The 22,914-nt window shown below is 40.1% G+C and overlaps 1 protein-coding gene across 1 annotated transcript in view; it reads right to left on the bottom strand.

The window, feature by feature from the left end:
- The window catches only part of CMTM8 (CKLF like MARVEL transmembrane domain containing 8), a 47,237-nt gene that overhangs the window by 6,283 nt on the left and 18,040 nt on the right, over positions 1 to 22,914 (bottom strand). Inside the window, exon 2 of the mRNA XM_045006931.1 lies at positions 6,983 to 7,156. Coding sequence (XP_044862866.1) covers positions 6,983 to 7,156 — 174 coding nt within the window. The remainder of the gene's footprint in view (positions 1 to 6,982; positions 7,157 to 22,914) is intronic.

Here is a 22,914-nt window from a genome sequence, read left to right on the forward strand (position 1 = left end):
CAGTACATAATATTCAAATACCCCATGGCAGAAAGAGGAAAAAGAAAACCCTCAGGAGCTGAATATTGTAAATGAAAGGCCGAGAAGGAAAAGGCCCAAGCAAAACAGTAGAGATCCTTCCTGAAATATCTTCTCTTTAATCCAAATAAAGATGAAGCAGTTCACAGCATCCAGATGAAGGAATTTTACTTTGAGATGAGGATAGCTCACATCCACACAAAAAAAAAGCAGTTTGGAAACTCAAGATGATGGAAACTTATTTCTAGATGAAGGCAGCTCACAGCATCAGACTGATATGGAAGTGGAGAAAATTTATTCACCTTCAGAGATACATGCAGAAATTGAAGTAAATGAAGTAGAAGGAAGAAAGGATGAGGAAGCTAAAAACAAGTTACAGTATGGGGACCCATATTCATGGCCCAGATCTGATGACAGTGTGCGGCAAATTCTTGTGGAACATGGACCCGAACAAGTTCATGAATTTCCCTTCCCTAAGGATGGAAATAAAAGAAAGTTCTCTGCTCAGCATTACAAGAGGAAACTCATTAATGGGGAAGAAATTCATTGAAACTGGTTACAATATTCAGTGTCAAAAGGACTGTGTTTTGCTTTTGCTGCAAGTTGTTTAGAAATCAAGCAATTGGTACATCACTTACTCAAAATGATTCTAAGGACTGGGAAAACATATCTTCAATTCTCTCTTCACATGAAAGAAGTATAGAACATTTGGAATGTTTTCAAAATTTGAAAGAACTTGAACTACGATTGAAAAAAGGAAAAAACTAATCGAAGAAAATTTGTGTGTGATCAAAGAAAAAGAAGAATATTGGCAACAAATATTAGAGAGTGTCTGATTGCTTTAGTGAGAGTTCTCAGTGGGCAAAATTTAGCATTCCGTGGCCATGGTAGAAATGAAAAAAATTATACACTCCAGGTTATGGAAATCTTGTAAAATTTGTTGAATACCTAGCTTTGTTTGATCCAGTCATGAAGGAGCATCTACGTAAAATAACTGATCATGAAACACAGGTTCATTACTTAGGAAAAAAATATGCAGATGAACTGATTCAAATCCTAGCAAATGCCATTAAAAAGAAAATTGTAGAAGCTGCCCATTCTGCAAAATACTTTTCAATAATACTGGACTGTACACCAGATGTGAGTCATGTTGAACAAATGAGGACGATCATTTGTTTTGTGGATATGGAAAAGTCTACAGATGAAGATAATGTTGAAGTGCTCATAAAGGAACATTTTTTGGGTTTCATACCACTGAAGGAGATGACTGGAGAATTTATGACAAACTATTCTACAAGAGCTTGAAACAATGTCATTATCTGTTGAAAATTTACAAGGCCAAGGCTATGATAATGGGAGTAATATGAACGGTAAATACAGTGGTGTGCAAAGGAGAATGATGGAAATCAATCCTAGGGCCTTTTTCGTTCCTTGCACTACGCATTCTCTGAATTTGGTTGTCAATGATGCTGCTAGAAGGCAAGTTTCTTTGACCTGGTGCAATGTGTTTTTTCTCAGGCTCAACATGCTGTTGGGAGATTCTGACTCATCATGTGAATTCTCTAACTGTAAAACCACGTAGTCAGACAAGATGGGAGAGTCGCATTGATACTTTGAAGCCTCTTTGCTATCAACTTGGAAACATTTATGATGCCCTAATTGAAATTTCTGATACTATCTTTACTGGATTATCTGGCAATATGGCATGTTCAGATGCAGAAGCTCTTGCAAATGGCCTTTCCAAGTTCAAATTTGTGACTTCACTCATTTTGTGGTATAATATCCTTTTCGAGATTAACCTCACCATTAAGCAGCTTCAGGAAAAGAACTTGAACATACATTCTGCTATTCAAAAACTGCAGCAAACTAAAAATATTCTGGAGGAATTCAGAAGTTATGAAGGGTTTGAAAGAACACTGGTAGATTCTCTCGAGCATGCTGAAGAAATAGACTTTCCGACAGAATTTGAACCAGAGCCAGTTCGTATTCTGCAAAAGAAACAGCAGTTTTCGTATGAAAGACAAGACACATCCATTCAGAACCCAAAACAACGGTTCAAAGTGAATTTCTACTTCGCAGTCCTTGATACTGCTAGTCACTTGGTTGATGAAAGATTTCAACAGACGCAGCAGCTAGAGTCAGTATTTGGCTTTCTAAATGATATCCACAGCTTGCAAAAGAAAACAGCAAAACAGATAAGAGAATTTTGTATAAAACTGGGGTTGGCATTGACTCATGAAAATTCAAAAGACACTGATGCTACAGATTTGTGTAGCAAGCTTCAGGCTTTTTCAAGACAAGTTAGGAAACATTCAACTCCTGAAGAAATACTGAAGTTTGTTTGTGAAAATAAACTCTCAGACAGTTTTCCAAACATTTTTATAGTTCTACACATTCTTTTAACTTTGCCAGTTTCCATAGCTAGGGGGGAACGTAGCGACTCAAAGTTAAAAAAGTGATAAAAACATATCTGTGTTCAACAATGGTGCAAGAGAGACTTGTTGGACTTCCCACAATGTTAATAGAGCATGAACTCGCTGGAAAACTGGATCTAAAAGAACTAGTGACTAGTCACGTTTTAAGAGCAACAGAGTTTTTTATTCAGAGCGTTTTGTAAATACAGGTTAAAGTTCATTGAAGAGTTTTCTTATTTCTTTCTATATTGGATGTGGTGGTAATAGCCGTTAAAGCAGGATAGTGTAATAATTATTTTTATTACAAATCCAAAATCATCTAACATTTTTAATGCATTTTTATTTGAAATTGGACTGAAATATCATCTAGCTGTCATTACAACTCTATTCTGAAAATTTCGTGTCTTTATTTTATCTGATCTCAGGAACATTGGTTGGACGGATGGACAAACCGAATAACTACGCCTCTGTTTAAAAACACTTAAAAAAAACATTCAAAGGAAAAAAAGGGGCAAAATGTTTCCCAGTTTATCAAAAACCTCAGCCTAGATCTGCCCTTGGGTCTTGGGGGTGGGGGCTCCGATTGCAGGGTTCGCCTAGGGCGCCAGTTGCTGGCAGCTAGTCTAGGGCTGCCCCTGGACAGAAGGGAGATCCCTTTTGGGCTGTACTCCTCCTCACACTCCTAGATTGGCTAGCTAGGTTTTAGAAAGGTAGCAGCCTAGACACTTCCTCACCATAAAAACAAAGTGTGCTACTTTGCTCTACCCACAGAGCCCACAGTAACTTCCGATTCACAGAGCAAGAGACTAAGCAGGGGAAGTTACTTCAGACTGAGAGGAAAAAAAAGAGTGGGGGTGTTTTTAAATTTGTCATCATTTAAGTACTCAGTATTTCAAGATCACTACTAGAGGAAGTTAAGCCCTGTAAGAAAACACTACTTATACAAGGCTAATGAACATGCCCTTTTACAATCTATATATTGTCCTTCTAATTAACTGATTGAGGATACATTGGATTGGAATTATTATGATGTACTCTATGTAAATTCATAATAGCAGGAGTTCCAAGCAGTCACTTCAGAACCAATCCCGAGTGCACCCAACTCCCATTGACTTTTAGGCCGTACATTTGCATTTTAAGATGTTATTGTGAACATCCTGTCCCCTAAACCACATTCAAAGATGTCCCCAGATACATCTGGTGTGGCTCCAATGGCTGAGTGTTTGTGTGAGCACAATATTACATGGGCGCCCCTGCACACTGTGGAGCCCAACTCCATTGCAGCTCCCTGTATGTTGTCATAGGGGCTGGGGAGAGGGCAGAGGCTACTTAATTCACCAGTCAGTCAGTCATTGACCCTGGCAGAATTCACAAAAGCTACTGCAGCCTCAGAATTGCAGTACAAGTCACAGCTGCAGAATGTCTGCTGCCATTCCATGGGGTGATGGGGAAGCAGCACTTATCCACACATTTAAGCAGAGAGCCCAGCCTGGCCACTCAGGTGGAGCCCTGGGGCCCAGGATTTAGGATTAAATGAATGTAATTAGTCAGGATAAAATTAAAATGTGTAAGAACATAAGAAAGGCCGTACCGGGTCAGAGACATATTATCGTCTTTGTTTTAGTGCTTGTCTTATTCAGAAGCTTTCAGTTTGCACGAATACAGTATCAAGGTAGCAATTTAATGACTGGATCCCATGAGTCATCAGCTCAGGTGGAATTTCATGAAGTGGCCCTTTATTTCCAAGTCTTCAAAGCTGGTTTGTTAGTTTTTTGTTTTTCCCTCCAAAGAGACCCAATTATCCTAGAAAACTGCAAATCCCTGCAGTATCTTGTCATGTATAAAGGAAAGAAGAACATCATTTTTGTAAAGTGTTGCTTTGGGAGATAACATTGTGGGAAAGAATGGAGCTGAAAGCAAGTTTAGTTTACTGTACCTCTATTGCCAATGTATATCCAAAACAAAGGGTTCAAGTTACCACCTGCTTCTTAAATCCAAATTCACCACAGTTTAAAATCTTCCATTCATTATTCTTGGTGAAGACACACACACAATTTTGGAGCAGGTGTCTTTTGGTTAATTTGCAGTAAAGTAACTGCATCTTATATGGTTAGGTGATGTACTTACCCTGCAATGAATTAATTTATGAAATAGGAATCCATATTAAAGTTTGGACACTGCATAAAATAAATGTGTCTTTGGGCTAACAATCCCCTCAGGAGACAATTTCTGGAGTATAGAAACCCATCTAATTTGAGATATGCTGGCATCTTGCCCTCCCAAAGGAAGGCATTAACAATTTACACTGGAAGCAGACCCAGGACTGTATTTCTTCTGACCAACCACAAATGGCATGGGTCTAATTCAGGGGTAGGCAACCTATGGCACGAGTGCCAAAGGCGGCACACAAGCTGATTTTCAGTGGCACTCACACTGCCCAGGAACTGGTCACCAGTCTAGGGGGATCTGCATTTTAAATTTAATTTTAAATGAAGCTTCTTAAACATTTTAAAAACCTTATTTACTTTATATACAACAAGAGCTTAGTTATATATTATAGACTTATAGAAAGAGACCTTCTAAAAACGTTAAAATGTATTACTGGCACGCCAAACTTTAATCAGAGTGAATAAATGAAGACTCGGCACACCACTTCTGAAAGGTTGCCGACCCCTAGTCTAATTAATTCATAGGTCATATCACAAAGCTCTTCTAGTACCACTGTGCAAAACAAGGGGGACTCCAAGTATTTGCATGTGTCCCCTGCCCCTACTTCTTCCCTCTGAAGTTCTTCTGTCATGGAGGTGGGCTGCCATTTTGGTCTACACCTAAACAATCTTATCTGTAAAGCAGGTTGAAAACTTCTCACAGCAACGAACACTTGGCTCTATAAACAAGTGGAGACATCTAGGTGGTAGACAACTTGACATATCAGAGATCAGTAAGCTACTACCTTGCCTGATTCTGCTGCTAATAGATAAAACTAATGGAGGCAGTGATCAAAATGATCCAAATTGATGGCAGCTGTCTTACCTTTGACTACATTCATGCCAAATGTAATTTAAAAAATAAAACCTCTAAACACATCAAGATACTAAAATGTTGGATTATTTTACAGCAGTACTGTAACAGTGTTATAATTGTAAAGGCAAGTGCTGCTCATGAAACTTGAAAATATAAAAACTATTTGTACATAATCCTAGTTCTACAGACCAGTATTGCTACAGCAAGCTATTTCTCATGGCAACACACAGGAAAGTCATGGCAAAAAGTAATACTCTAACTCTTAACATTTTAATAGTCATGGCACACAATATTTTAATTAATAGCAAGTTTGTCATGTGAAAGTAAAATATCCTTTATATTACAATAAAATGGTTTAAAACCGTTTAATGATCTTTAAGTATAAAAATAATATATTAGACACATACTACAATAAATTATAATACTTCATGATAGAGTCATGGTGAGTAGCAGCTGGTTGAGGTAACAAAGGCGTCTAGGTTTTTTTTGTTTTCCTTAAAGTGTCTTTGTTATGGAAGTCTTGACTGTAACAAATATACTGCCATTTCTACTAGGGATTGCTCAAACTAGGATCTGGATTTCAGTTACCCAGGAATTACAGCAGCGTTCAGATTTTTAATTGCTACCTGCCCAAGATTTACTGTGAACAGGATAAACTACTAATAGAAAGGATTTAATGAGAGAAGGTTGGACTGGCATGCAATTTAAAATAGTTCACACAAATACACTGCAGCACTATGTCCCCCTCTAGTGGCTAGACCATATATGCGTTTATGAGTCTGCTGCTGCCTCTGAGTCCATCACTTGGTCCTTTAGCTCAAAAAAGTGCAGGCTCAGGCTTTCAGATCCAGAGGTTCTAGGTTCAAGCCCTATAGATGATTCAACAAGAGTCCTTTATGGCTTACCTACAGAGCCAGGTCCATTAGCTCAGAGGCCAGAGTCAAAACTCCATATGGGGTCTAGCCACTACAGGGGGACAAAGAGCCACATTGTATTATAGCATGTGTAACAGGTACACATTTCCATTCTTGGAAAATAAGACATTGGATAGACCAATGACTAAAAGGAAATGAGTTAAAGGAACCATGATGGTTGGGCAAATAAAGCCTGACAGTGTACTACACAATATGGATATTCCTGCTGGTTAGTCCACATAGTAAGAGTAGCAATAACTTCACAGTGAATTTGCTCCTCCGGTCTTTTGAGTGAGAAAGTGGGTGTTGCAGTCTAGGAATGGAAAGAAATGAAAATGAAGATAGAAGGATCTCCAAGGTACACCCTACCTAGTCTGGGTGTGAGGAAAGGGGTTTTGCAGTAGACCAAGCTTTAGATGAATTATGTGACAACAGCCAGTGTCAGGAACATGGATAGATGTTAATTATAAATAAAAAAGGAAGTGTGAAAGCACATTATAGTTCCTTAACTACAATTATGGAGTACATGAATGTCTTCTTCTCTCTTGCACAAAGTAAACAATAAAAAAACCCCAAACAAACGCAGCAACAACAAAGATTGTGCATACTTACCATCGTGGTCCATGGCACCTGGGGAATCCTAGTGTAGGTCATTGTCATGTAGATGATTAAAAAGAAGACCGTAAGAACCCAGTAAAATACGGCTACAAACATCACCCAGCCGAAGGCAGGATACAGGAAATACTCTGTTCCAGCGATCAGTGTCCATACCAGCAGCCCTAGCACCTGTAAAGATTGTAGAGGGAAAAAACCATCATACAGATTTAGAACACACACACACATTTTAGAAATGTAGTTTTCAAGCAAACATCCCTAAGGACCTTTGAGTCAACACTGTACAGTGGAAAAGGCATTGCCCATCTCTTTTATGCAACAATAAAGAGCTCTAATTAAGAGATGTATTGGACTGGATGTTGTGTAGTAGAAATATGGGCACAAACATCCTTTAAAGAAGGCATGAGTTAATGTGATTTTGTAGCTATTGAAGAGATGGTTCATTTCTTTCTGAATTACTCCTTTCAATAAAATTGGGGGATGGGGAGGGGAGAGAGCGGAGGAGGCAGGGAAATGGAACGTAATTGAAGTCACGCCTGGCAATAATTAAAATAATGGAAAGGAATAAAATTCTCAAAGTATTTTATGGAACTGAAGAGACTAAAACCTGAGTAGGCTGATGTGTGATATTTGCCAGAATAGGGAAAAGGAGATAGACTGACATTCCTGCACAGAAATAATGGGAGACAGCATTACGGTGAATGTTAGTAACTGTGTTTGAATACTAGCTTATTAGCTATAGTGCACAAATGTACGTTTTGTTATAGTAGCAATATCAGTGAAGTGACATTTCTTATATTGAGATTTCTTCCATTTATACATTTTTGTGAGTTGCCCATAAATTATAAAACCTCAAGTATAGAGAAGAATATAATTTTAAGTTCTTCACAATGGTAAATAATTGATTTCAGCAGGGCCAGAATCTGGACCTAAATTTCTTATATTTTAAAAGAAAAGAATTTTGATTTCTTCCCTGTTCCACACCACTCAGATTCCCCTGCAAGTCACCTAACAGGGAGAAATGGGACAAGATGATGTTCTCCTGCCTATTGCATATTTATACAATTGGGAAAAATGCAGAAAAATCAGATAGTTTTGCCACGGTTTCACTTCCATCAGGTTTGTTCCTGCTCTAATGCAATTAAGTGGCCACGCTCCCACTGACTTCAATGGTGCAGGATTGAGTCCATAAAATCACTTGGATTGTGTGATGTGGTCTGGATGAAAGCTGGAGTCATGTAGGTAAGTATAGCGGTCAGCAGGTTTCCAGTATAGGGTGCTGTTTATGTGACCATCGTTTCTTAGCACTGTAGTGTCCAGGAAGTGGATCTCTTGTGTGGACTGCTCCAGGCTGAGGTTAATGGTGGGATGGAAATTGTTGAAGTCATGGTGAAATTCCTCAAGGGCTTCTTTTCCATGGGTCCAGATGATGAAGATGTCATCAATGTAGAGCGAGTAGGGGCGTTAGGGGACGAGAGCTGAGGAAGCATTGTTCTAAGTCAGCCATAAAAATGTTGGCATACTGTGGGGCCATGCAGGTGTCCATGATAGTGCTACTGACTTGAAGGTATATATTGTCCCCAAATGTGAAATAGTTGTGGGTGAGGACAAAGTCACAAAATTCAGCCACCAGGTTTGTCGTAACATTATTGGGGATACTGTTTCTGACGGCTTGTAGTCCATCTCTGTGTGGAATGTTGGTGCAGACGGCGTCTACATCCATAGTGGCTTTTAAATAAGTACTGTACTTAGTCCTGGAATATATCTCTAAGATATAACAACCTGTGATTAGCATCTACCACCACTGGAGGTCAGCATTGCCCAACAAACATTTCAAGCAGCATTAACAGAATAGTTCTAGATCTGTTTCTATAGGGTGACCAGATAGCAACTGTGAAAAAACGGTGTGTGTGTGTGTGTGTGTGTGTGTGTGTGTGTGTGTGTGTGTGTAAAATAGGCCCCATACAAGAAAAAAAGTCCCAAAGAACAGGACTGTCCCTATAAAAATGGGACATCTGGTCACCCTATATTGTTATCCTTTTATAAATGTTACCAGCTGAATATCAAGGTTTCAGATAGTTCTTTATACTTCTAGTTTTGACAACATTCTACAAGCTGCAGCAACTCAGTTATCTAATGCCTCAAGTTGCACAAACTACGATTGATTACATTAATACCAACAATCAAATGCTAATACAGCAACCACTTTAAAAATCTGTTTAGCCAATTAAATTTCATTATCAGCTTCTCTTTCTTGGGGTACAAAATGTATTTTTGTGTCTAGTCATCACTTTATTCAAAATTTATTACCTAGAAAAGTTATATCAATAAATAATTGTGATATAGGTTTAACAAGTAATTGTCTGAACCCCATTTTAACATGGACCTAATTATTGGCAACATACCAAGAACAAAAACATTGAGGAAGAGACCAAAAACACCTGATAAGAGTACAGCATTATCTACTTGCCAAAAGTGTGTTAGTTTCTGGCAGCTTTTAAAATAGGCACTAGGCACCTAAGAACGATCATGGATCACACCTTAAGTCTCATTTTAAAGCACGTGCATCCCATTTTTAGGCATCACTGATCTGCAAAATGCCCCATAGCTGCTGCCTAACCCTGTAGATGCCTGTGCTTCTGCCTCTGGGCATATGCGCTGCTGCCCGGGCCAGCACCCCCAGGGAGAGCCACCCATCAGCGCTTCGGGGGCCCCGGCCAACCAGCTTCTATCTCTGAGAGGGATGAAGCTTAGCACATTCCCCTCCAATTGGCATCTTTATTGCTTAACTGCTTAGGCAGCTCCCCAACAAACGTGCTGATTTTACAGATCTTGTTCTAAGGTGCCTATCTCTCTCGATTCATTGTACAGCAGTCTAGGCACCTAACTCAGGCTTTGTGGATCACAGTGTTCTTGCAATTTTCTAGGCACCACAATGCTCAGCAAATGTCAAAGTCCCTTTGCAGATTTGGGCCTTACTGCTTTTTGCATATTTTTGTTTCTTACAAAAAAATTTCCTAAGGCCTAATTCAACAAACATAGGATGACCAATAATGGGACCCCCATTTTCTACAGGAAATCATTTGTGCTATGGTTAAAAAAAATACACACAAACAGTATATTATTTAAAAAACTTCTTTCAGGTTATCGAGGATGTTAATCTTATACAATCACAAAATGCACCTAGCAAAACATATTAGCTAGTTTGTATTCTTTTTTGGCTGATCACTGTTTTTCCAGCAGTATTTTTAATAGATATTACTCACTTCTCTCAGGAACGTGTGCATTTCAATACTTGTTTGGCATGCATTTCAAAGAATGGATTTTGAATTTGTATTTTATTATTCCTTTGCTAGTCCCCATCAGTGGTAAGGCAATTTGTTTAAGTAGTAATTAAGATTCAGAACAGATATTATTCCAGGAAACTTGTAAGATATACACTCTAAAAGGTTATTTGTTCATATTAATCAGAATGACAATAATTAAGTATTGGAGTATATTTGACATTTTTAATTGGATCAGGAGACGGTTACTGTATATTATAGGAGCTGACAGACTGAAATAGTATTTCAGAGGTCTAGATTAGAACTAAAAGGTCAAACCATTTCATGGTCACTGACTCACACTGGGAACCATAACTCTGTTTTGTTAAGTTATACAGCAAATGGGTTTACTGCAGATGTAGATTGGTACTGTAAATTGGTTGAGTTCATAGTGGCAGTCAGCATTTAGCAAAACAACATCTAAGAAGTCAAAACAACATAGATGTCTAGGATAGAGAGACTAGAACAAGCCCTTTCATTGTTACCCATCTTCATATTGAGCTCAGCATGCAAAGTAGTTAAGAGTTTCCGCAATGATGAGAGCCTGTCTCATAATATTCTGTTTGTCCCTGACATTGGGGCACTTGTTCTTTCAGTGGACTGGTTAGAAAATGGCTGCACTCATGCATCTGCTAAAGCACAGAATGCTTTGCTTTTATAGTTCCTCCTGCAGACTAGATAACAAATCTCAGCTGGGGAGAGCTGGACTATCCTCAAATGCTATCTCATATGTCAGGAGTACAGAATTTCACCAATAACAGATAGGTACCATAAAGAAGAGGATAGCAACCAAGGCACCTAGGGGGCCTTTTCACATTGCTTAATTCAGCGTGTATGTAATAATATAGGACTGAACTACTTCAGATGCACTGTGAGACAGGGGGCTGAAAGCTCCATACTTGAGAACACCGCAGATTATGACCAGATACTCTGGAGTGTAATATTAGCTAAATATTTGCTTTAAATTTAGAAATTAATAATACAGAATAACAGGCTTATTTATAATTATATAACAACTCTGGGATCCTGGAGCAAAAAAGAATTCTGAAAAAAGTTAGCAAGAAAAGAAGAAACCAATGCATGTGTGAGCTAGCGAGAGAGGCTATGGGCTGTAAAGGGTAAGTGCTTTGTGAGTTTGGTCTTGTTTTGCCAGTTCTAATAAGGTGTAGGGATTTTGCTCTGCAGTACATCATATGGGCAGGTAATTTTTCCTCAATGTGCATTAAGGTCTAGGATTTTACCTGGGATCTCAATGTTGTGACAGTTTAGCCGTTCCCTGGTTAGGTACCTCCATTACTTGCATGCATTAAACATACAAAATATATTAATACTGTATGTTTAAGTACCAAACAGACACCATAAGGAGGAAAGGACTTTGTGACAAGGCCAACATTTTCAAACTTGGGTCTCTAAAATTAGGCACCTATGTACTTATCCCTAAATGAGTGTCCTGATTTTCTGTACCTTTGGGAGCTCAGCCAAGAATGCAAATGCTTTTCTGAGACTGCGGGGACAGCTGAAGTCACCACCGCCTGCTGAAGTCACCACCTCATTAAGGCCTGGTCTACACTATGCGTTTATACCGAATTTAGCAGCGTTAAACCGAATTAACCTTGCACCCGTCCACACAACTAAACCCTTTATTTCGATATAAAGGGCTCTTAATACCGATATCTGTACTCCTCCCTGACGAGGGGAGTAGCACTGAAATCGGTATTGCTATGTCAGATTAGGGTTAGTGTGGCCGCAATTCGACGGTATTGGCCTCCGGGCACTATCCCACAGTGCACCATTGTGACCGCTCTGGACAGCAATCTGAACTCTGATGCACTGGCCAGGTAGACAGGAAAAGCCCCGCGAACTTTTGAATTTCATTTCCTGTTTGCCCAGCGTGGAGCGCTGATCAGCATGGACTGTACGGGAGATACTGGATCTGATCACTTTATGGGGAGACAAATCTGTTCTATCAAAGCTCCGTTCTAGAAGACGAAATGCCAAAGCATTTGAAAAAATCTCACGACAGAGGCCACAGCAGGGACTCAACACAGTGCTGCGTAACAAGCGTAACGGAAAGCCAAAGAATCAAATGGACGCTCATGGAGGGAGGACTGAAGACTCCAGCTATCCCACAGTCCCCGCAGTCTCCGAAAAGCATTTGCATTCTTGGCTGAGCTCCCAATGCCTGAAGGATCAAAAACATTGTCCTGGTTGGTTCAGGGTATGTGTCGTCAATTTACCCCGCTCACCCCCCGTGAAAGAAAAGGGAAAAAATAGTTTCTCGCCTTTTTTCAATGTCATCGTATGTCTACTGCATGCTGCTTGTAGACGCGGTACTGCAGCGCTGAACAGCAGCATCCCCTCCCCTTCCTTTCCTGATGGCAGACAGTACAAAAGGCTTGCCTGGGCAAAAATGGGAATGACTCCTGGTCATTCCCTTCTTTAAGCTTCTCCTGGAGAGGCAGCTGGTGCAAAAGGCTTGGTAACTGTCCTCATCATAGCAGCAGGAGGCTGAGCTCCTCCCCCGCCCCCTTTCATGTCTAATCAAGATTCTGTCCTGCCTGGACTATCATAGCAGCTGGAGGCTGCCTCCCCCTCATTTTATCTCACTAAAAAGTCAGTGTTTCTTATTCCCGCATTCTTTATTACTTCATCACACAAATGGGGGGACACTGCCATGGTAGCCCAGGAGGGGTGTGGGAGGAGGGAAGCAACGGATGGGGTTGTTGCAGGGGCACCCCCTAGAATGGCATGCAGCTCATCATTTCTGCGGGATATCTGGGGCTCTGACCCGGAGCGGCTGTGCTCTCTGGTTGTCTAGTAGACTTGCCCCATATTCTAGGCAGGACTGACTATTTTTAGACAAAACATAAAGAAGGGAATGACCTGGGGAATCATTCCCATTTTTGTCCATGCGCCCCCGGCCGACCTCAGTGAGGCCAGCCAGGAGCACCCATGACAGCAGCAGACGGTACAAAAGGACTGGTAACCGTCATCGCCAATTTCCAAAGCAGCAGACGGTGCAATAGGGCTGGTAACCGTCTCTGCTACCTTGCAAAGGCAAATGAATGCTGCTGTGTAGCACTGCAGTACCGCCTCTGTCAGCAGCATCCAGTACACATATGGTGACAGTGACAAAAGGCTAAACGGGCTGCATGGTTGCTATGCTATGGCGTCTGCCAGGGCAATCCAGGGAAAAAAGGACGCGAAACGATTGTCTGCCGTTGCTTTCACGGAGGAAGGATTGAGTGACAACATTTACCCAGAATCACCCGCGATACTGTTTTTGCCCCATCATGCATTGGGATCTCAACCCAGAATTCCAATGGGCGGGAGAGACTGCGGGATTTATGGGATAGCTACCCACAGTGCAACGCTCCGGAAATCGACGCTAGCCTTGGTACATGGACGCACACCGTCGAATTAATGTGCTTAGTGTGGCCGTGTGCACTCGACTTTATACAATCTGTTTTTAAAAACCGGTTTCTGTAAAATCGGAATAATCCCGTAGTGTAGACATACCCTAAATCAGACAACTTTAGGCACCTAAGTATGAAGATTCTGACCCACTTTTTAAATGAAAAGTTTTGTAGCACTGTTGGTATAACAAGCAGCTAGTCATATGTCATGGGTGCCATCAAGGACGAAACTATGTATGAGTTAGAACTTGGATGGCTAAATCTGGCTGTTTACAGCTATACTGGAAATATGAGACTGAATCTGTGCATGAGAGAGAGAGAGAGAGCGTGCACATGCACAATCACAACAGCAAACTTACTAAAAAGCAAGAAGTGGATTATGTGAATGTACCATCCTTGAACTGCCCTATGACACCCATGTTACAAACACTGTAATGCTCCACTTTAAAACTGGTATCTTCCATGGTTTGTAGTGTTGTAGCTGTGTTGGTCCCAAGATATGAGAAAGACAAGGTAGGAGAGGAAATATCATTTATTGGACCAAACTTCTGTTGGTGAGCCCTGAAGACAACCTCTGTGAAGCCTGAAAACTTCCATCAACAGAAGTTGGTCCAGTAAAAGATCTCTCACCCACCTTGTGTCTCTCACTAAAATGGATGTCATTTCCCTTTTGCATTCACTTGTTGGCTCAGCAATGTAATTTAAAATCGCTGTTCAGACACCCTAAAAAAAACAACCCACAACACACACCAACCACAATCCCCTCTCCCCCTCACCCCAAAAAACCCCACTCATCATAGCAGAGACAATGAGGGGAAAGTCCAGGTTTCACCCAGTTTCATAAAATGAAAAGCGTGGCACAGTTGCCTGAAACTTATCACACTTTTCCATCCTAGAAGTGCATCCAAGGGATCCTTTAAGGGCTCCCATGTGCAGGTGCATTGTGGGATACATACAGGGTCAGCACTAGTATGGACAGAGGGCACAATGGAAAGAACCTGAAAGTGCTACCAGCAGGTCTGTTCATTTGGTGGAGGAGTGATTTCCTGCAGCTGCTAACATGAAAGAAACTTAGACATGGCCTGAATCTAGCAGGGAGGAAATGAGGCACCAGATCTCTTTCCTGAGACCAAATCTGCCAGCTGAGACACAGCAGGGGCAGCTGAAGCTAATTTGCCTCTCCCACTCCCCTTTCCTCTTCCCCAGGCTCCTTCCCCAGGGGTGCAGGAAGCCCTGGTAGCTCCTCCTCTTCCCCTTGGGGAGCGGTCACTCTCTCTCATCTTGGTTGCCCTGTGGCACCCTCAGTCCATATTTCTGGCCTTTGGGGAGGGGAGGACTAGAGAGTCTGAAGTCCATTGGGTCACTACATGGTGAGGAAAGACCACCAATTCTGCATTTTCAGTGACTTCCCTTCTTTCGTGGTAAACATCCCACACAACCTGTATCCAACAGGGAACATTTGATCTGATTTAAGAGTAGATTTCCTATCAATGTTAACAGAATGGGTCAGACATTGATACAAGACACCCCAAAACAAGACACCTTTGTCCTTTATTTTTCATAAAAGATGGGACACAGAAGGGGTACCTGTGACATTTGGGTGGTGGGGAGAGGCAGGTGTGTGCTAGATATTGTATAATGTTTTTTTCCTGCAAAGCCAGAATATAATTCAGATGTGGTTTTTTTCCTCAGAAACACTATTCAAATAGCTTCTCCAAGAAGAGTTTTTGAATCCAATTCCCACCATCCTCTTGGTATTGTATGTAACAAAAACAACTTCTTGTTTAGCCACTAGAGGGAGCACAATCACTGCTCTTTCTTAAAAAAAGATTTTGGAACATTTTAGTATAGCACTGAAAGAGTGACAGTTTTTCTTTCCTTTGTTAAAAGAAAACACTCCTTTAAACACTAGAATTATTTTTATAAAAATTCAGAGCCAAGTCTTAGAATACCTGTAATATACAAGTGGCAGTTTACATGTATATGTATGTATGACTCTTACTGTATGTAGATCAAAAAACTAGATACAACAGAATAAGGCCATATTCCCGCAATACTTAAGCGCCTAAGCCACTTGACTCCAGGAGACAGGCTCCTGTCTGTGGATTGCTAAGCGGGAACAAGCACCTCCCACAGCCCTTAGGTGATTTCATGAGAGGATCAGGGCTTAAGATACACCCCTCTGGCTGGCATCTCCCATCAGGTAGCTTAAATGGCTCCCCACCTACAGTGCTGGCTTTTGTGGACTGCATTCTAAGGCACCCTATCTTGCCCCACTCAGTGTATAGGGAGGCTAGGTGCCTCACTCAGGCTTTGTGGATCACAGTTTTGTTCCTGTGATTTTCTAGGTGTCGGAAAGTTAGGCATTTCAGTGCTGAGCATCATAGCACTTAAGTCCCTTCGTGGAACTGGATATATCCCGTATGGGCAGTCTTTCATCCACATTTCCTCATGGTAGCATGAGATTATATATAATCTCCCTTGCGAAAATGTGGATGAAAGACTGTCCATACTGGATAAATGAACCAGAGATCAATCTAGAGATTGATCAAGTCATTATCTTGGAGAAAAGAGCTTTCAGGAATTAAACTAAGTACAGTAAAAACCACGTGATCAAATACCAGAGGGAAAATTTCTTAAATCTATTTTAAGGATACATTTAATTTAAACTTCTTTTGGAGCAGTGTCAGAGTTCCAGAGTCAAGTATATGACAGAGAGATATTTTCCTAATCAGCTACAGTGATGCAATTGCTCAGCCTATCCATCTTCTGTTCTAAGTCTCATACAAATCAGTCTATTGTTAAATGTGAAATTTAATACAAGTACTTCACAGTACAAAAAGTACTGTAAATCAGTCCCTCCTCACCAGCCAATCAGCATTCAGTATGCATCAAAATCCTGAAGCAATTACTTTTGCTGAGGGGAGTGGGGTGCCTCAGAGCTTTCTGCAATGGGGGTCTCTTGATTAGCTACTTAACAAGCTGGTTGTCCTCTTGGGGGAACAGCCCTGTATATAAAATTAATAATTCTACATACAAAACAGAAAGTCACTCCCAATCATATATAGTATTTTAAGTATTCACCCAAAGGACCATAAAAAGTCACTTGCCTTAGAGTATAAGCTTTTTTGGAGACAGGGACCGGGTCTTCCTAATGAGGCTCAAGCTTTGCATCAGGGCATGACATGTCCCCGCTACTTCAGAAAAGTCTTGTTGCACCTCTGCATCAAAGAGGGAGGCGCATCAGCCTCCCACCCCCAGCCATAGACACTAATATAAATTCACTTGAGCGTCTTTGCCAAGTCACCATCTCTCCTTCCGGAGCAGGCTCAGAAGTGGAGGAGATGGCAGCCCAGGGTTTCTGGGAAATAGCTGAGTATGGCGGGGAGGGGACCCAGGAGCTGGAGCCCCTAATCTGGCTGGTCACTGACAGCTTCAATTACTGCTTTTTACCCATCTTCAAGGGCTGGCCTGGGGTGAGAGACTGGGTGGGACTCGTTTCCCCATCACCCCTCCCACCAGAGAGACCTCCCAGACCAGACTCCCTGTCTCCCAGAACCCTGCACTGTTTGAAAGAGGGCTACATTAATGTGAACTAGCTACCTTTTAGTTCCCTCCAGCAGCATTCACACAGGGCAGTTAGCATGCACCACTTTGGTGAGCTCTGCAGATCACACCGTGAGGCGGTGTAGACAAGACCTTAGATAACATTGCAATATTAATTATTAATATTTAGATAGGACACTCGTGCCTCTTTTCAAAATAAAGAATAAGGCCTGGTCTCTACCCCAAAGAGCTCAATATCCAGCAAAATATTTTTCCAGTTGGGGCACATAAAGAATGGGTCCTCACAGATTATTTAGATTTGACAGCGGTTCATTTTCTAATATAGAAGGCTGAACTGCAGATGACTGATTACAAGTGAATTGATATTGCCATCAACAACACGCTCATCTATGACGCGTTTGAATGCAAAAAGCAAGAAGGATGGGGTGGAATGTTGCTGATGAATAATGGTCAACTTCATAGGGAAAAGCACTATTCTTCCCCATTCTCCCTCTGGAAGGGCACTTGGTGGTAGAACATTTAGAATGCTGTAGCCTCCATCCCCATTAATCTCTAAACCTGACCTTATTACAAGGCGATTGTCTGGTCCATTCGCTAACGATCATGACAGATGTGAATGAAAGGAATAGTGCCTCCTCCCTTTTCCTTCCACCTCCATGGTGGGTCGCTATGGGAATTACAACTCCTCTCCCCCATCTCACATTTGTAGATTACTTAACAAGGAGAAGGTGCTTAATCTTATTGATTTAGAGTTCAGCTTTTAGTGTAGCTACATTTTCCTGACACACTTGGGTGAAACGGCATTAGTAAGGCAAATATTGTGGGCTGCAGCTCATGACAGGAATTCCAGTGAATAACTCCTGAAGACTAAAAGTAACCTGTTATGCTTTGCTTTTTAGTGGCAGAGAAACAAATTTAAAGCAAGACAGGGATATTAGACCCAAAAATAAATAAAAATAAATAAAAATTTCAGCACAGTTACCTTGTGCTGAAATTCTCTCCTTAGTGTTTCCAAAGGTAGATTTTAAAGATTTTTACACACACACACACACACACATACCCCGGGGGTCGGCCACCTTTCAGAAGTAGTGTGCCGAGTCTTCATTTATTCACTCTAGTTTAAGGTTTTGTGTGCCGGTAATACATTTTAACGTTTTTAGAAGGTCTCTTTCTATAAGTCTATAATATATAACTAAACTATTGTTGTATGTAAAGTAAATAAGGTTTTCAAAATGTTTAAGAAGCTTCATTTAAAAATTAAATTAAAATGCAGAGCGCCCCAGACCGGTGGCCAGGACCCGGGCAGTGTGAATACCACTGAAAAATCAGCTTGCGTGCTGCCTTCAGTACGCGTGTCGTAGTTTGCCTACCCCTGCTCTATAGCATATTACATACATACGCCATATGTAAATATTTTAAAAAAGTGTTGTATTTGTACATACCCATGGATGTGATTTTGATGGAAGAGAGCATGCAACAAAGATTTGGTACAAACAACTTCAGTCTCAAGAAAAATTGAGGGGGAAAAAAGGCATTGTACATCAGAAAATTCAGGTTAAAAAAAAAAAGTCAGATGAAGTAAAAAACAGCAGCAGCACCTGAGTTTGTTTATTTTTAACATAAATCTCCAAAATGCATTATCATTTTAATTCCAAAGTTGTAGCTGGTTTCTCCAAAGAACAAAACACATTATATTTCAATTTGGTGAGCTGACTTGTCATTACTCCCATCTTCAGTGACTTCAATCTATATCACATGATTTTGTTCAGGATCAGCTCTAATTCTTAGATATCTCCATGCAATACAAGCATAATGCAAGTTTGAGGGTGGTACATTGGTGGACTCCATCAGCTCCTCACTGGCAGTGAGGGAAAGAGCTCACACAGCTGCTTCACTGCAATAGTAGTGACAGTGGACATTCAATGGCTAGCTGAAAACTCTTTACTTGCAAGCTAGGTGACGGCCAACATTGATATTTAAGCCACTGCCTTTTATTAGTTTGGCCAGTGCGGGAACATCATTGGCAAAAGGTCCAGGTGTAACAAAAAAGAAGAGCCGCACAGGCAACTTGTAAAAATTCCACATTTAACTCTCATTTTGAGATTTGGATTTGGAGTGGAGTTCGGATAGAATTTTTTTTTTTTTCACATTTAGAAAGAGTCCCTTGCCATACAAAGTTTGAGTTCTCACATTGGAAACAAAAAGGTTTTTAGTCTCAGCTGGAACTGCTGAGAAAGATGACCTGAAGATTAAATAAAAGATAGGATAGGTGTAATGTACTAGCTTTGTGTGTCTGACTAAGTGTATAATGTTTTTCTAGTACTGGCCCACAGAGAAGATATAGAGGTTTCTACTGGAGCAGTATTAGGGCCTAAGGTCAAGTGGTAGAGGCTGTACTTCTGGAGATGAAGACCAGGGTTCTGGTCCAAGATCCCTGGGTGTACATCTGTGATGCACACAAATTCTGTGCATGTGGTCTGCAACACAGATTCATTACAGAGTTTTCTAGAGGCTTTCAGAAGCATGTTGGGAGTGAATTCCCCTAACACTGCCAATGGAAAAATTGGATGGTTTATAAAAATTTGTTAAAATAAATTAAATTACTGGTGGCAAATTATGTGTGCAGAGCAGGTTCTAAATTGGGGGTAGGGAAGGTTAAAATTGCAACTTACTCTCTTTTAAGGAAATAGGATAATGTGCTTTTGGCAGCATGTGGCTTTTACAAAATTTGGAATGTTAGAAGTATTTAGTTCCTGTTTGTTTAGGGAATATGGCATACTTTATTAAATGTGTATAACTGGAAAGGACTAACAGTTACCTAGATGTGTTCTTTTACCTTGATCTTGTCCTTCCTAATTACATCTGGCTGTTGGCAGTCATCCCCATCCCCCTCTTCCTTGTTAAGAGCCTAGGCTATAAAATGCATCTTTCCTCTCCATCCCACCCCCATATGCATATTCAGGATACTGAATTCTCATTGGGATGTAAATCACAACTGCATTCTTAATTAGGTGGTGGAAATTGGTTTAGATTATTTTAAAGATTTTGTATATACTACAAGAAAAGCGGGCTCCCCCTGCTCCCTATTCCACTTATTCGGATGATAAATTGAGAAATAACTACAGCAATAATACTTCTTCCCCTCTCTAATCCCCTTCCTCCCCACTATATTCTTCCAACAATAGTTATTTTGGATCTCTCTCTCTTTGCAGTAGTTTTGCCATTAAGTGTTTGTATATACATTAGCACAGTTATTTTTAAAAGAATTCCTAACAATGGTGGTTTGTGACTGAAGACCTGAGCAATCAACTTTGTTTAAACAATATTTAAAAAAATTTCTTCAAGAGAACAATGCTCTATACAGCTGCTTTATTAATAAAGTCACTGATTCTTTGTTATTTTTAAATCTCCACCTTCCTGTTAGGCCATGTAAACAGAGATGCCTATATTTAGCGGAAACCAGTATTGTTTCATGGATCTCAACAGTTCTTAATATAGGAAAACCTTTACAAATATTTTATGGGAATAACTGTTCTTTTTCTACCCCTACAAAGCTGTCTATGACATAATGGAAAATTAAAAGCAAGTATCTGCTAATGAAGCCTATCATTGTATTCTACCTTTAAAATATGACTTGTTTAGAATAATTTGTTACTTTGCTTTTTAAAGTGTGATTAAATACAAAGATCTTTCCATTTCCAGATCGCCTCTCTCTCTATCCTGACCCATAGACAGACTTGCTGTCCTAAGCAAAAGGAAATCACATCACCCCCAAAGCTCAATCATAGTTCCCCTTGTAAAAATAAGCTAGCTTTATATGTAAAGGGAGAGAACAAATGTGAAAGCGAGTCTGGATATGGGCCTACTCCTGCCTATCTAGGTACTTATATATGCCCCTATAACTGAAATATCTGAGCATTTATGGATCTATTCTCATAACACTCCATGAAGACGAGATTAGGACAAGCATTAAATACTTGCCACTCAAATGTGACACCATGCTCATGATGCTTCAGGCTCAGGAGTATAAGTCTTTATTGTCATCACTTATATTGCAATTCACGTGCCATAAAAAAACATAACTGAAAAATTATTTGCCATCACCTTTAAAGATTGTTTTCCTTCATGAAAACATTGAGGATTATTAAATGACAATGTAGAAAGGGTGAGGATGGGTGGCTTTGCTGTACACATTCTATATTTGTACTTGTTTTCCTGGAGTAATTTGGATTAATACATTTTAAGGACAGGAAGGGTCATTACAATAATTAGTTTCTGCCTCCTACATACATTACACTGTCCAAAGAACCTCACCCAGTACTTTCTGAATCAAACTCATAAATTTTGTTTAAGATATAGCATGTCTTTTAGAAAAAGATATCCCAGTCTCAAATTAAAGAGTGTAAGTGGTAGAGACCCTACCACATCCTCAGATAAATTGTTCCAATGGTTAATTACCCTATTTTTAAAAAATCTGAGATGTATTTCTTGTCTGAATTTGTCTAGCTTTATCTTCTAATCAGGCCTTATTGCCACCATGTCTTTTTCTGATAGATTATGACTAACTAAATAGTAGATGACTTTGTACCAAGGGCAGGCCTGGTTAGAACAGCTAACAAGACACAAATGGACTGGAGCTGGTAACTATATTTATATTGGGGGAGAGGTTAATGAATCTCTCACTCTCTTATTATTTTTAGATAGATGAATGAATCTCTCTTATTTCTCTCCCCAAATTTTTCAATCTTTGAAAAAAGTCACAGTAATTCAATGAAAGTTTCTGTAAAAATTTTTGGAGATTGGTTTTTCAAACAAGTTTTGGTTTTTGACTTTAAATTGGCCTTCATTCTCAAAGGGAATGAAGCACAGGATTAGCCTCACAAAACATGGGTTCGATACCAAAACTTCTTGTATGACCTTAAGCAAATCACCTAATCTGTCCACGCCGCTGTTTCCTCATCTGTAAAATAGGGTTAATAATATTTTTATTTTATTTGACAGCATAACAAAAAAAACCAAAACAAATAAGCCAACTATAGCGCTAGCAAGTAACTCCTAAAGTAAGTATCCAATTTTATCTGAAGTAGTCTGGATAAGATCATAGGACTAAAACAAATTCAAAATAATCAAGACAGAGAAGTTTTTTATATATGGATTAACCAGTGAGTGTTAGAAGCCTTATTTAGATGGGGCAGAGATCATCTCTCCCTTTGTGTTTATGGAGTGTCTAGCACTTGGAGCTTCTAGGAACTATTGAATAATTTTCAGAAAGTGAATTACATCTCATTTTCCAAAGTCTCATATCTCAGAAACCTTTTCTTCCCTCATTCACCTTAAGTTTGATTAAAATATGAGCTTCGGAAAGACCATAACTGTGGAATTTTGAGAGAAAAGGGCATACTTTGAGAAAGGGAAGGTAGGATAAGACTGGAATTGAGCTTTTAGTGGAAAGCTATTAAGAACTACTACCACAGTTCCATAATTTATGTTTGCAAAGGATCTTGGGATCCTCTGGGATAAAAGGTTCTATGCAAGTGCAAAATATTAATGCAGAGGAGTTGAAACTAGACAGACAGACTTGACAGGCATATAAATAAACTCCAGGCATAGCAGCTCAGTAATG

The sequence above is a fragment of the Mauremys mutica genome, chromosome 2 (genome assembly GCF_020497125.1).
Source record: "Mauremys mutica isolate MM-2020 ecotype Southern chromosome 2, ASM2049712v1, whole genome shotgun sequence".
Taxonomy (NCBI): domain Eukaryota; kingdom Metazoa; phylum Chordata; order Testudines; family Geoemydidae; genus Mauremys; species Mauremys mutica.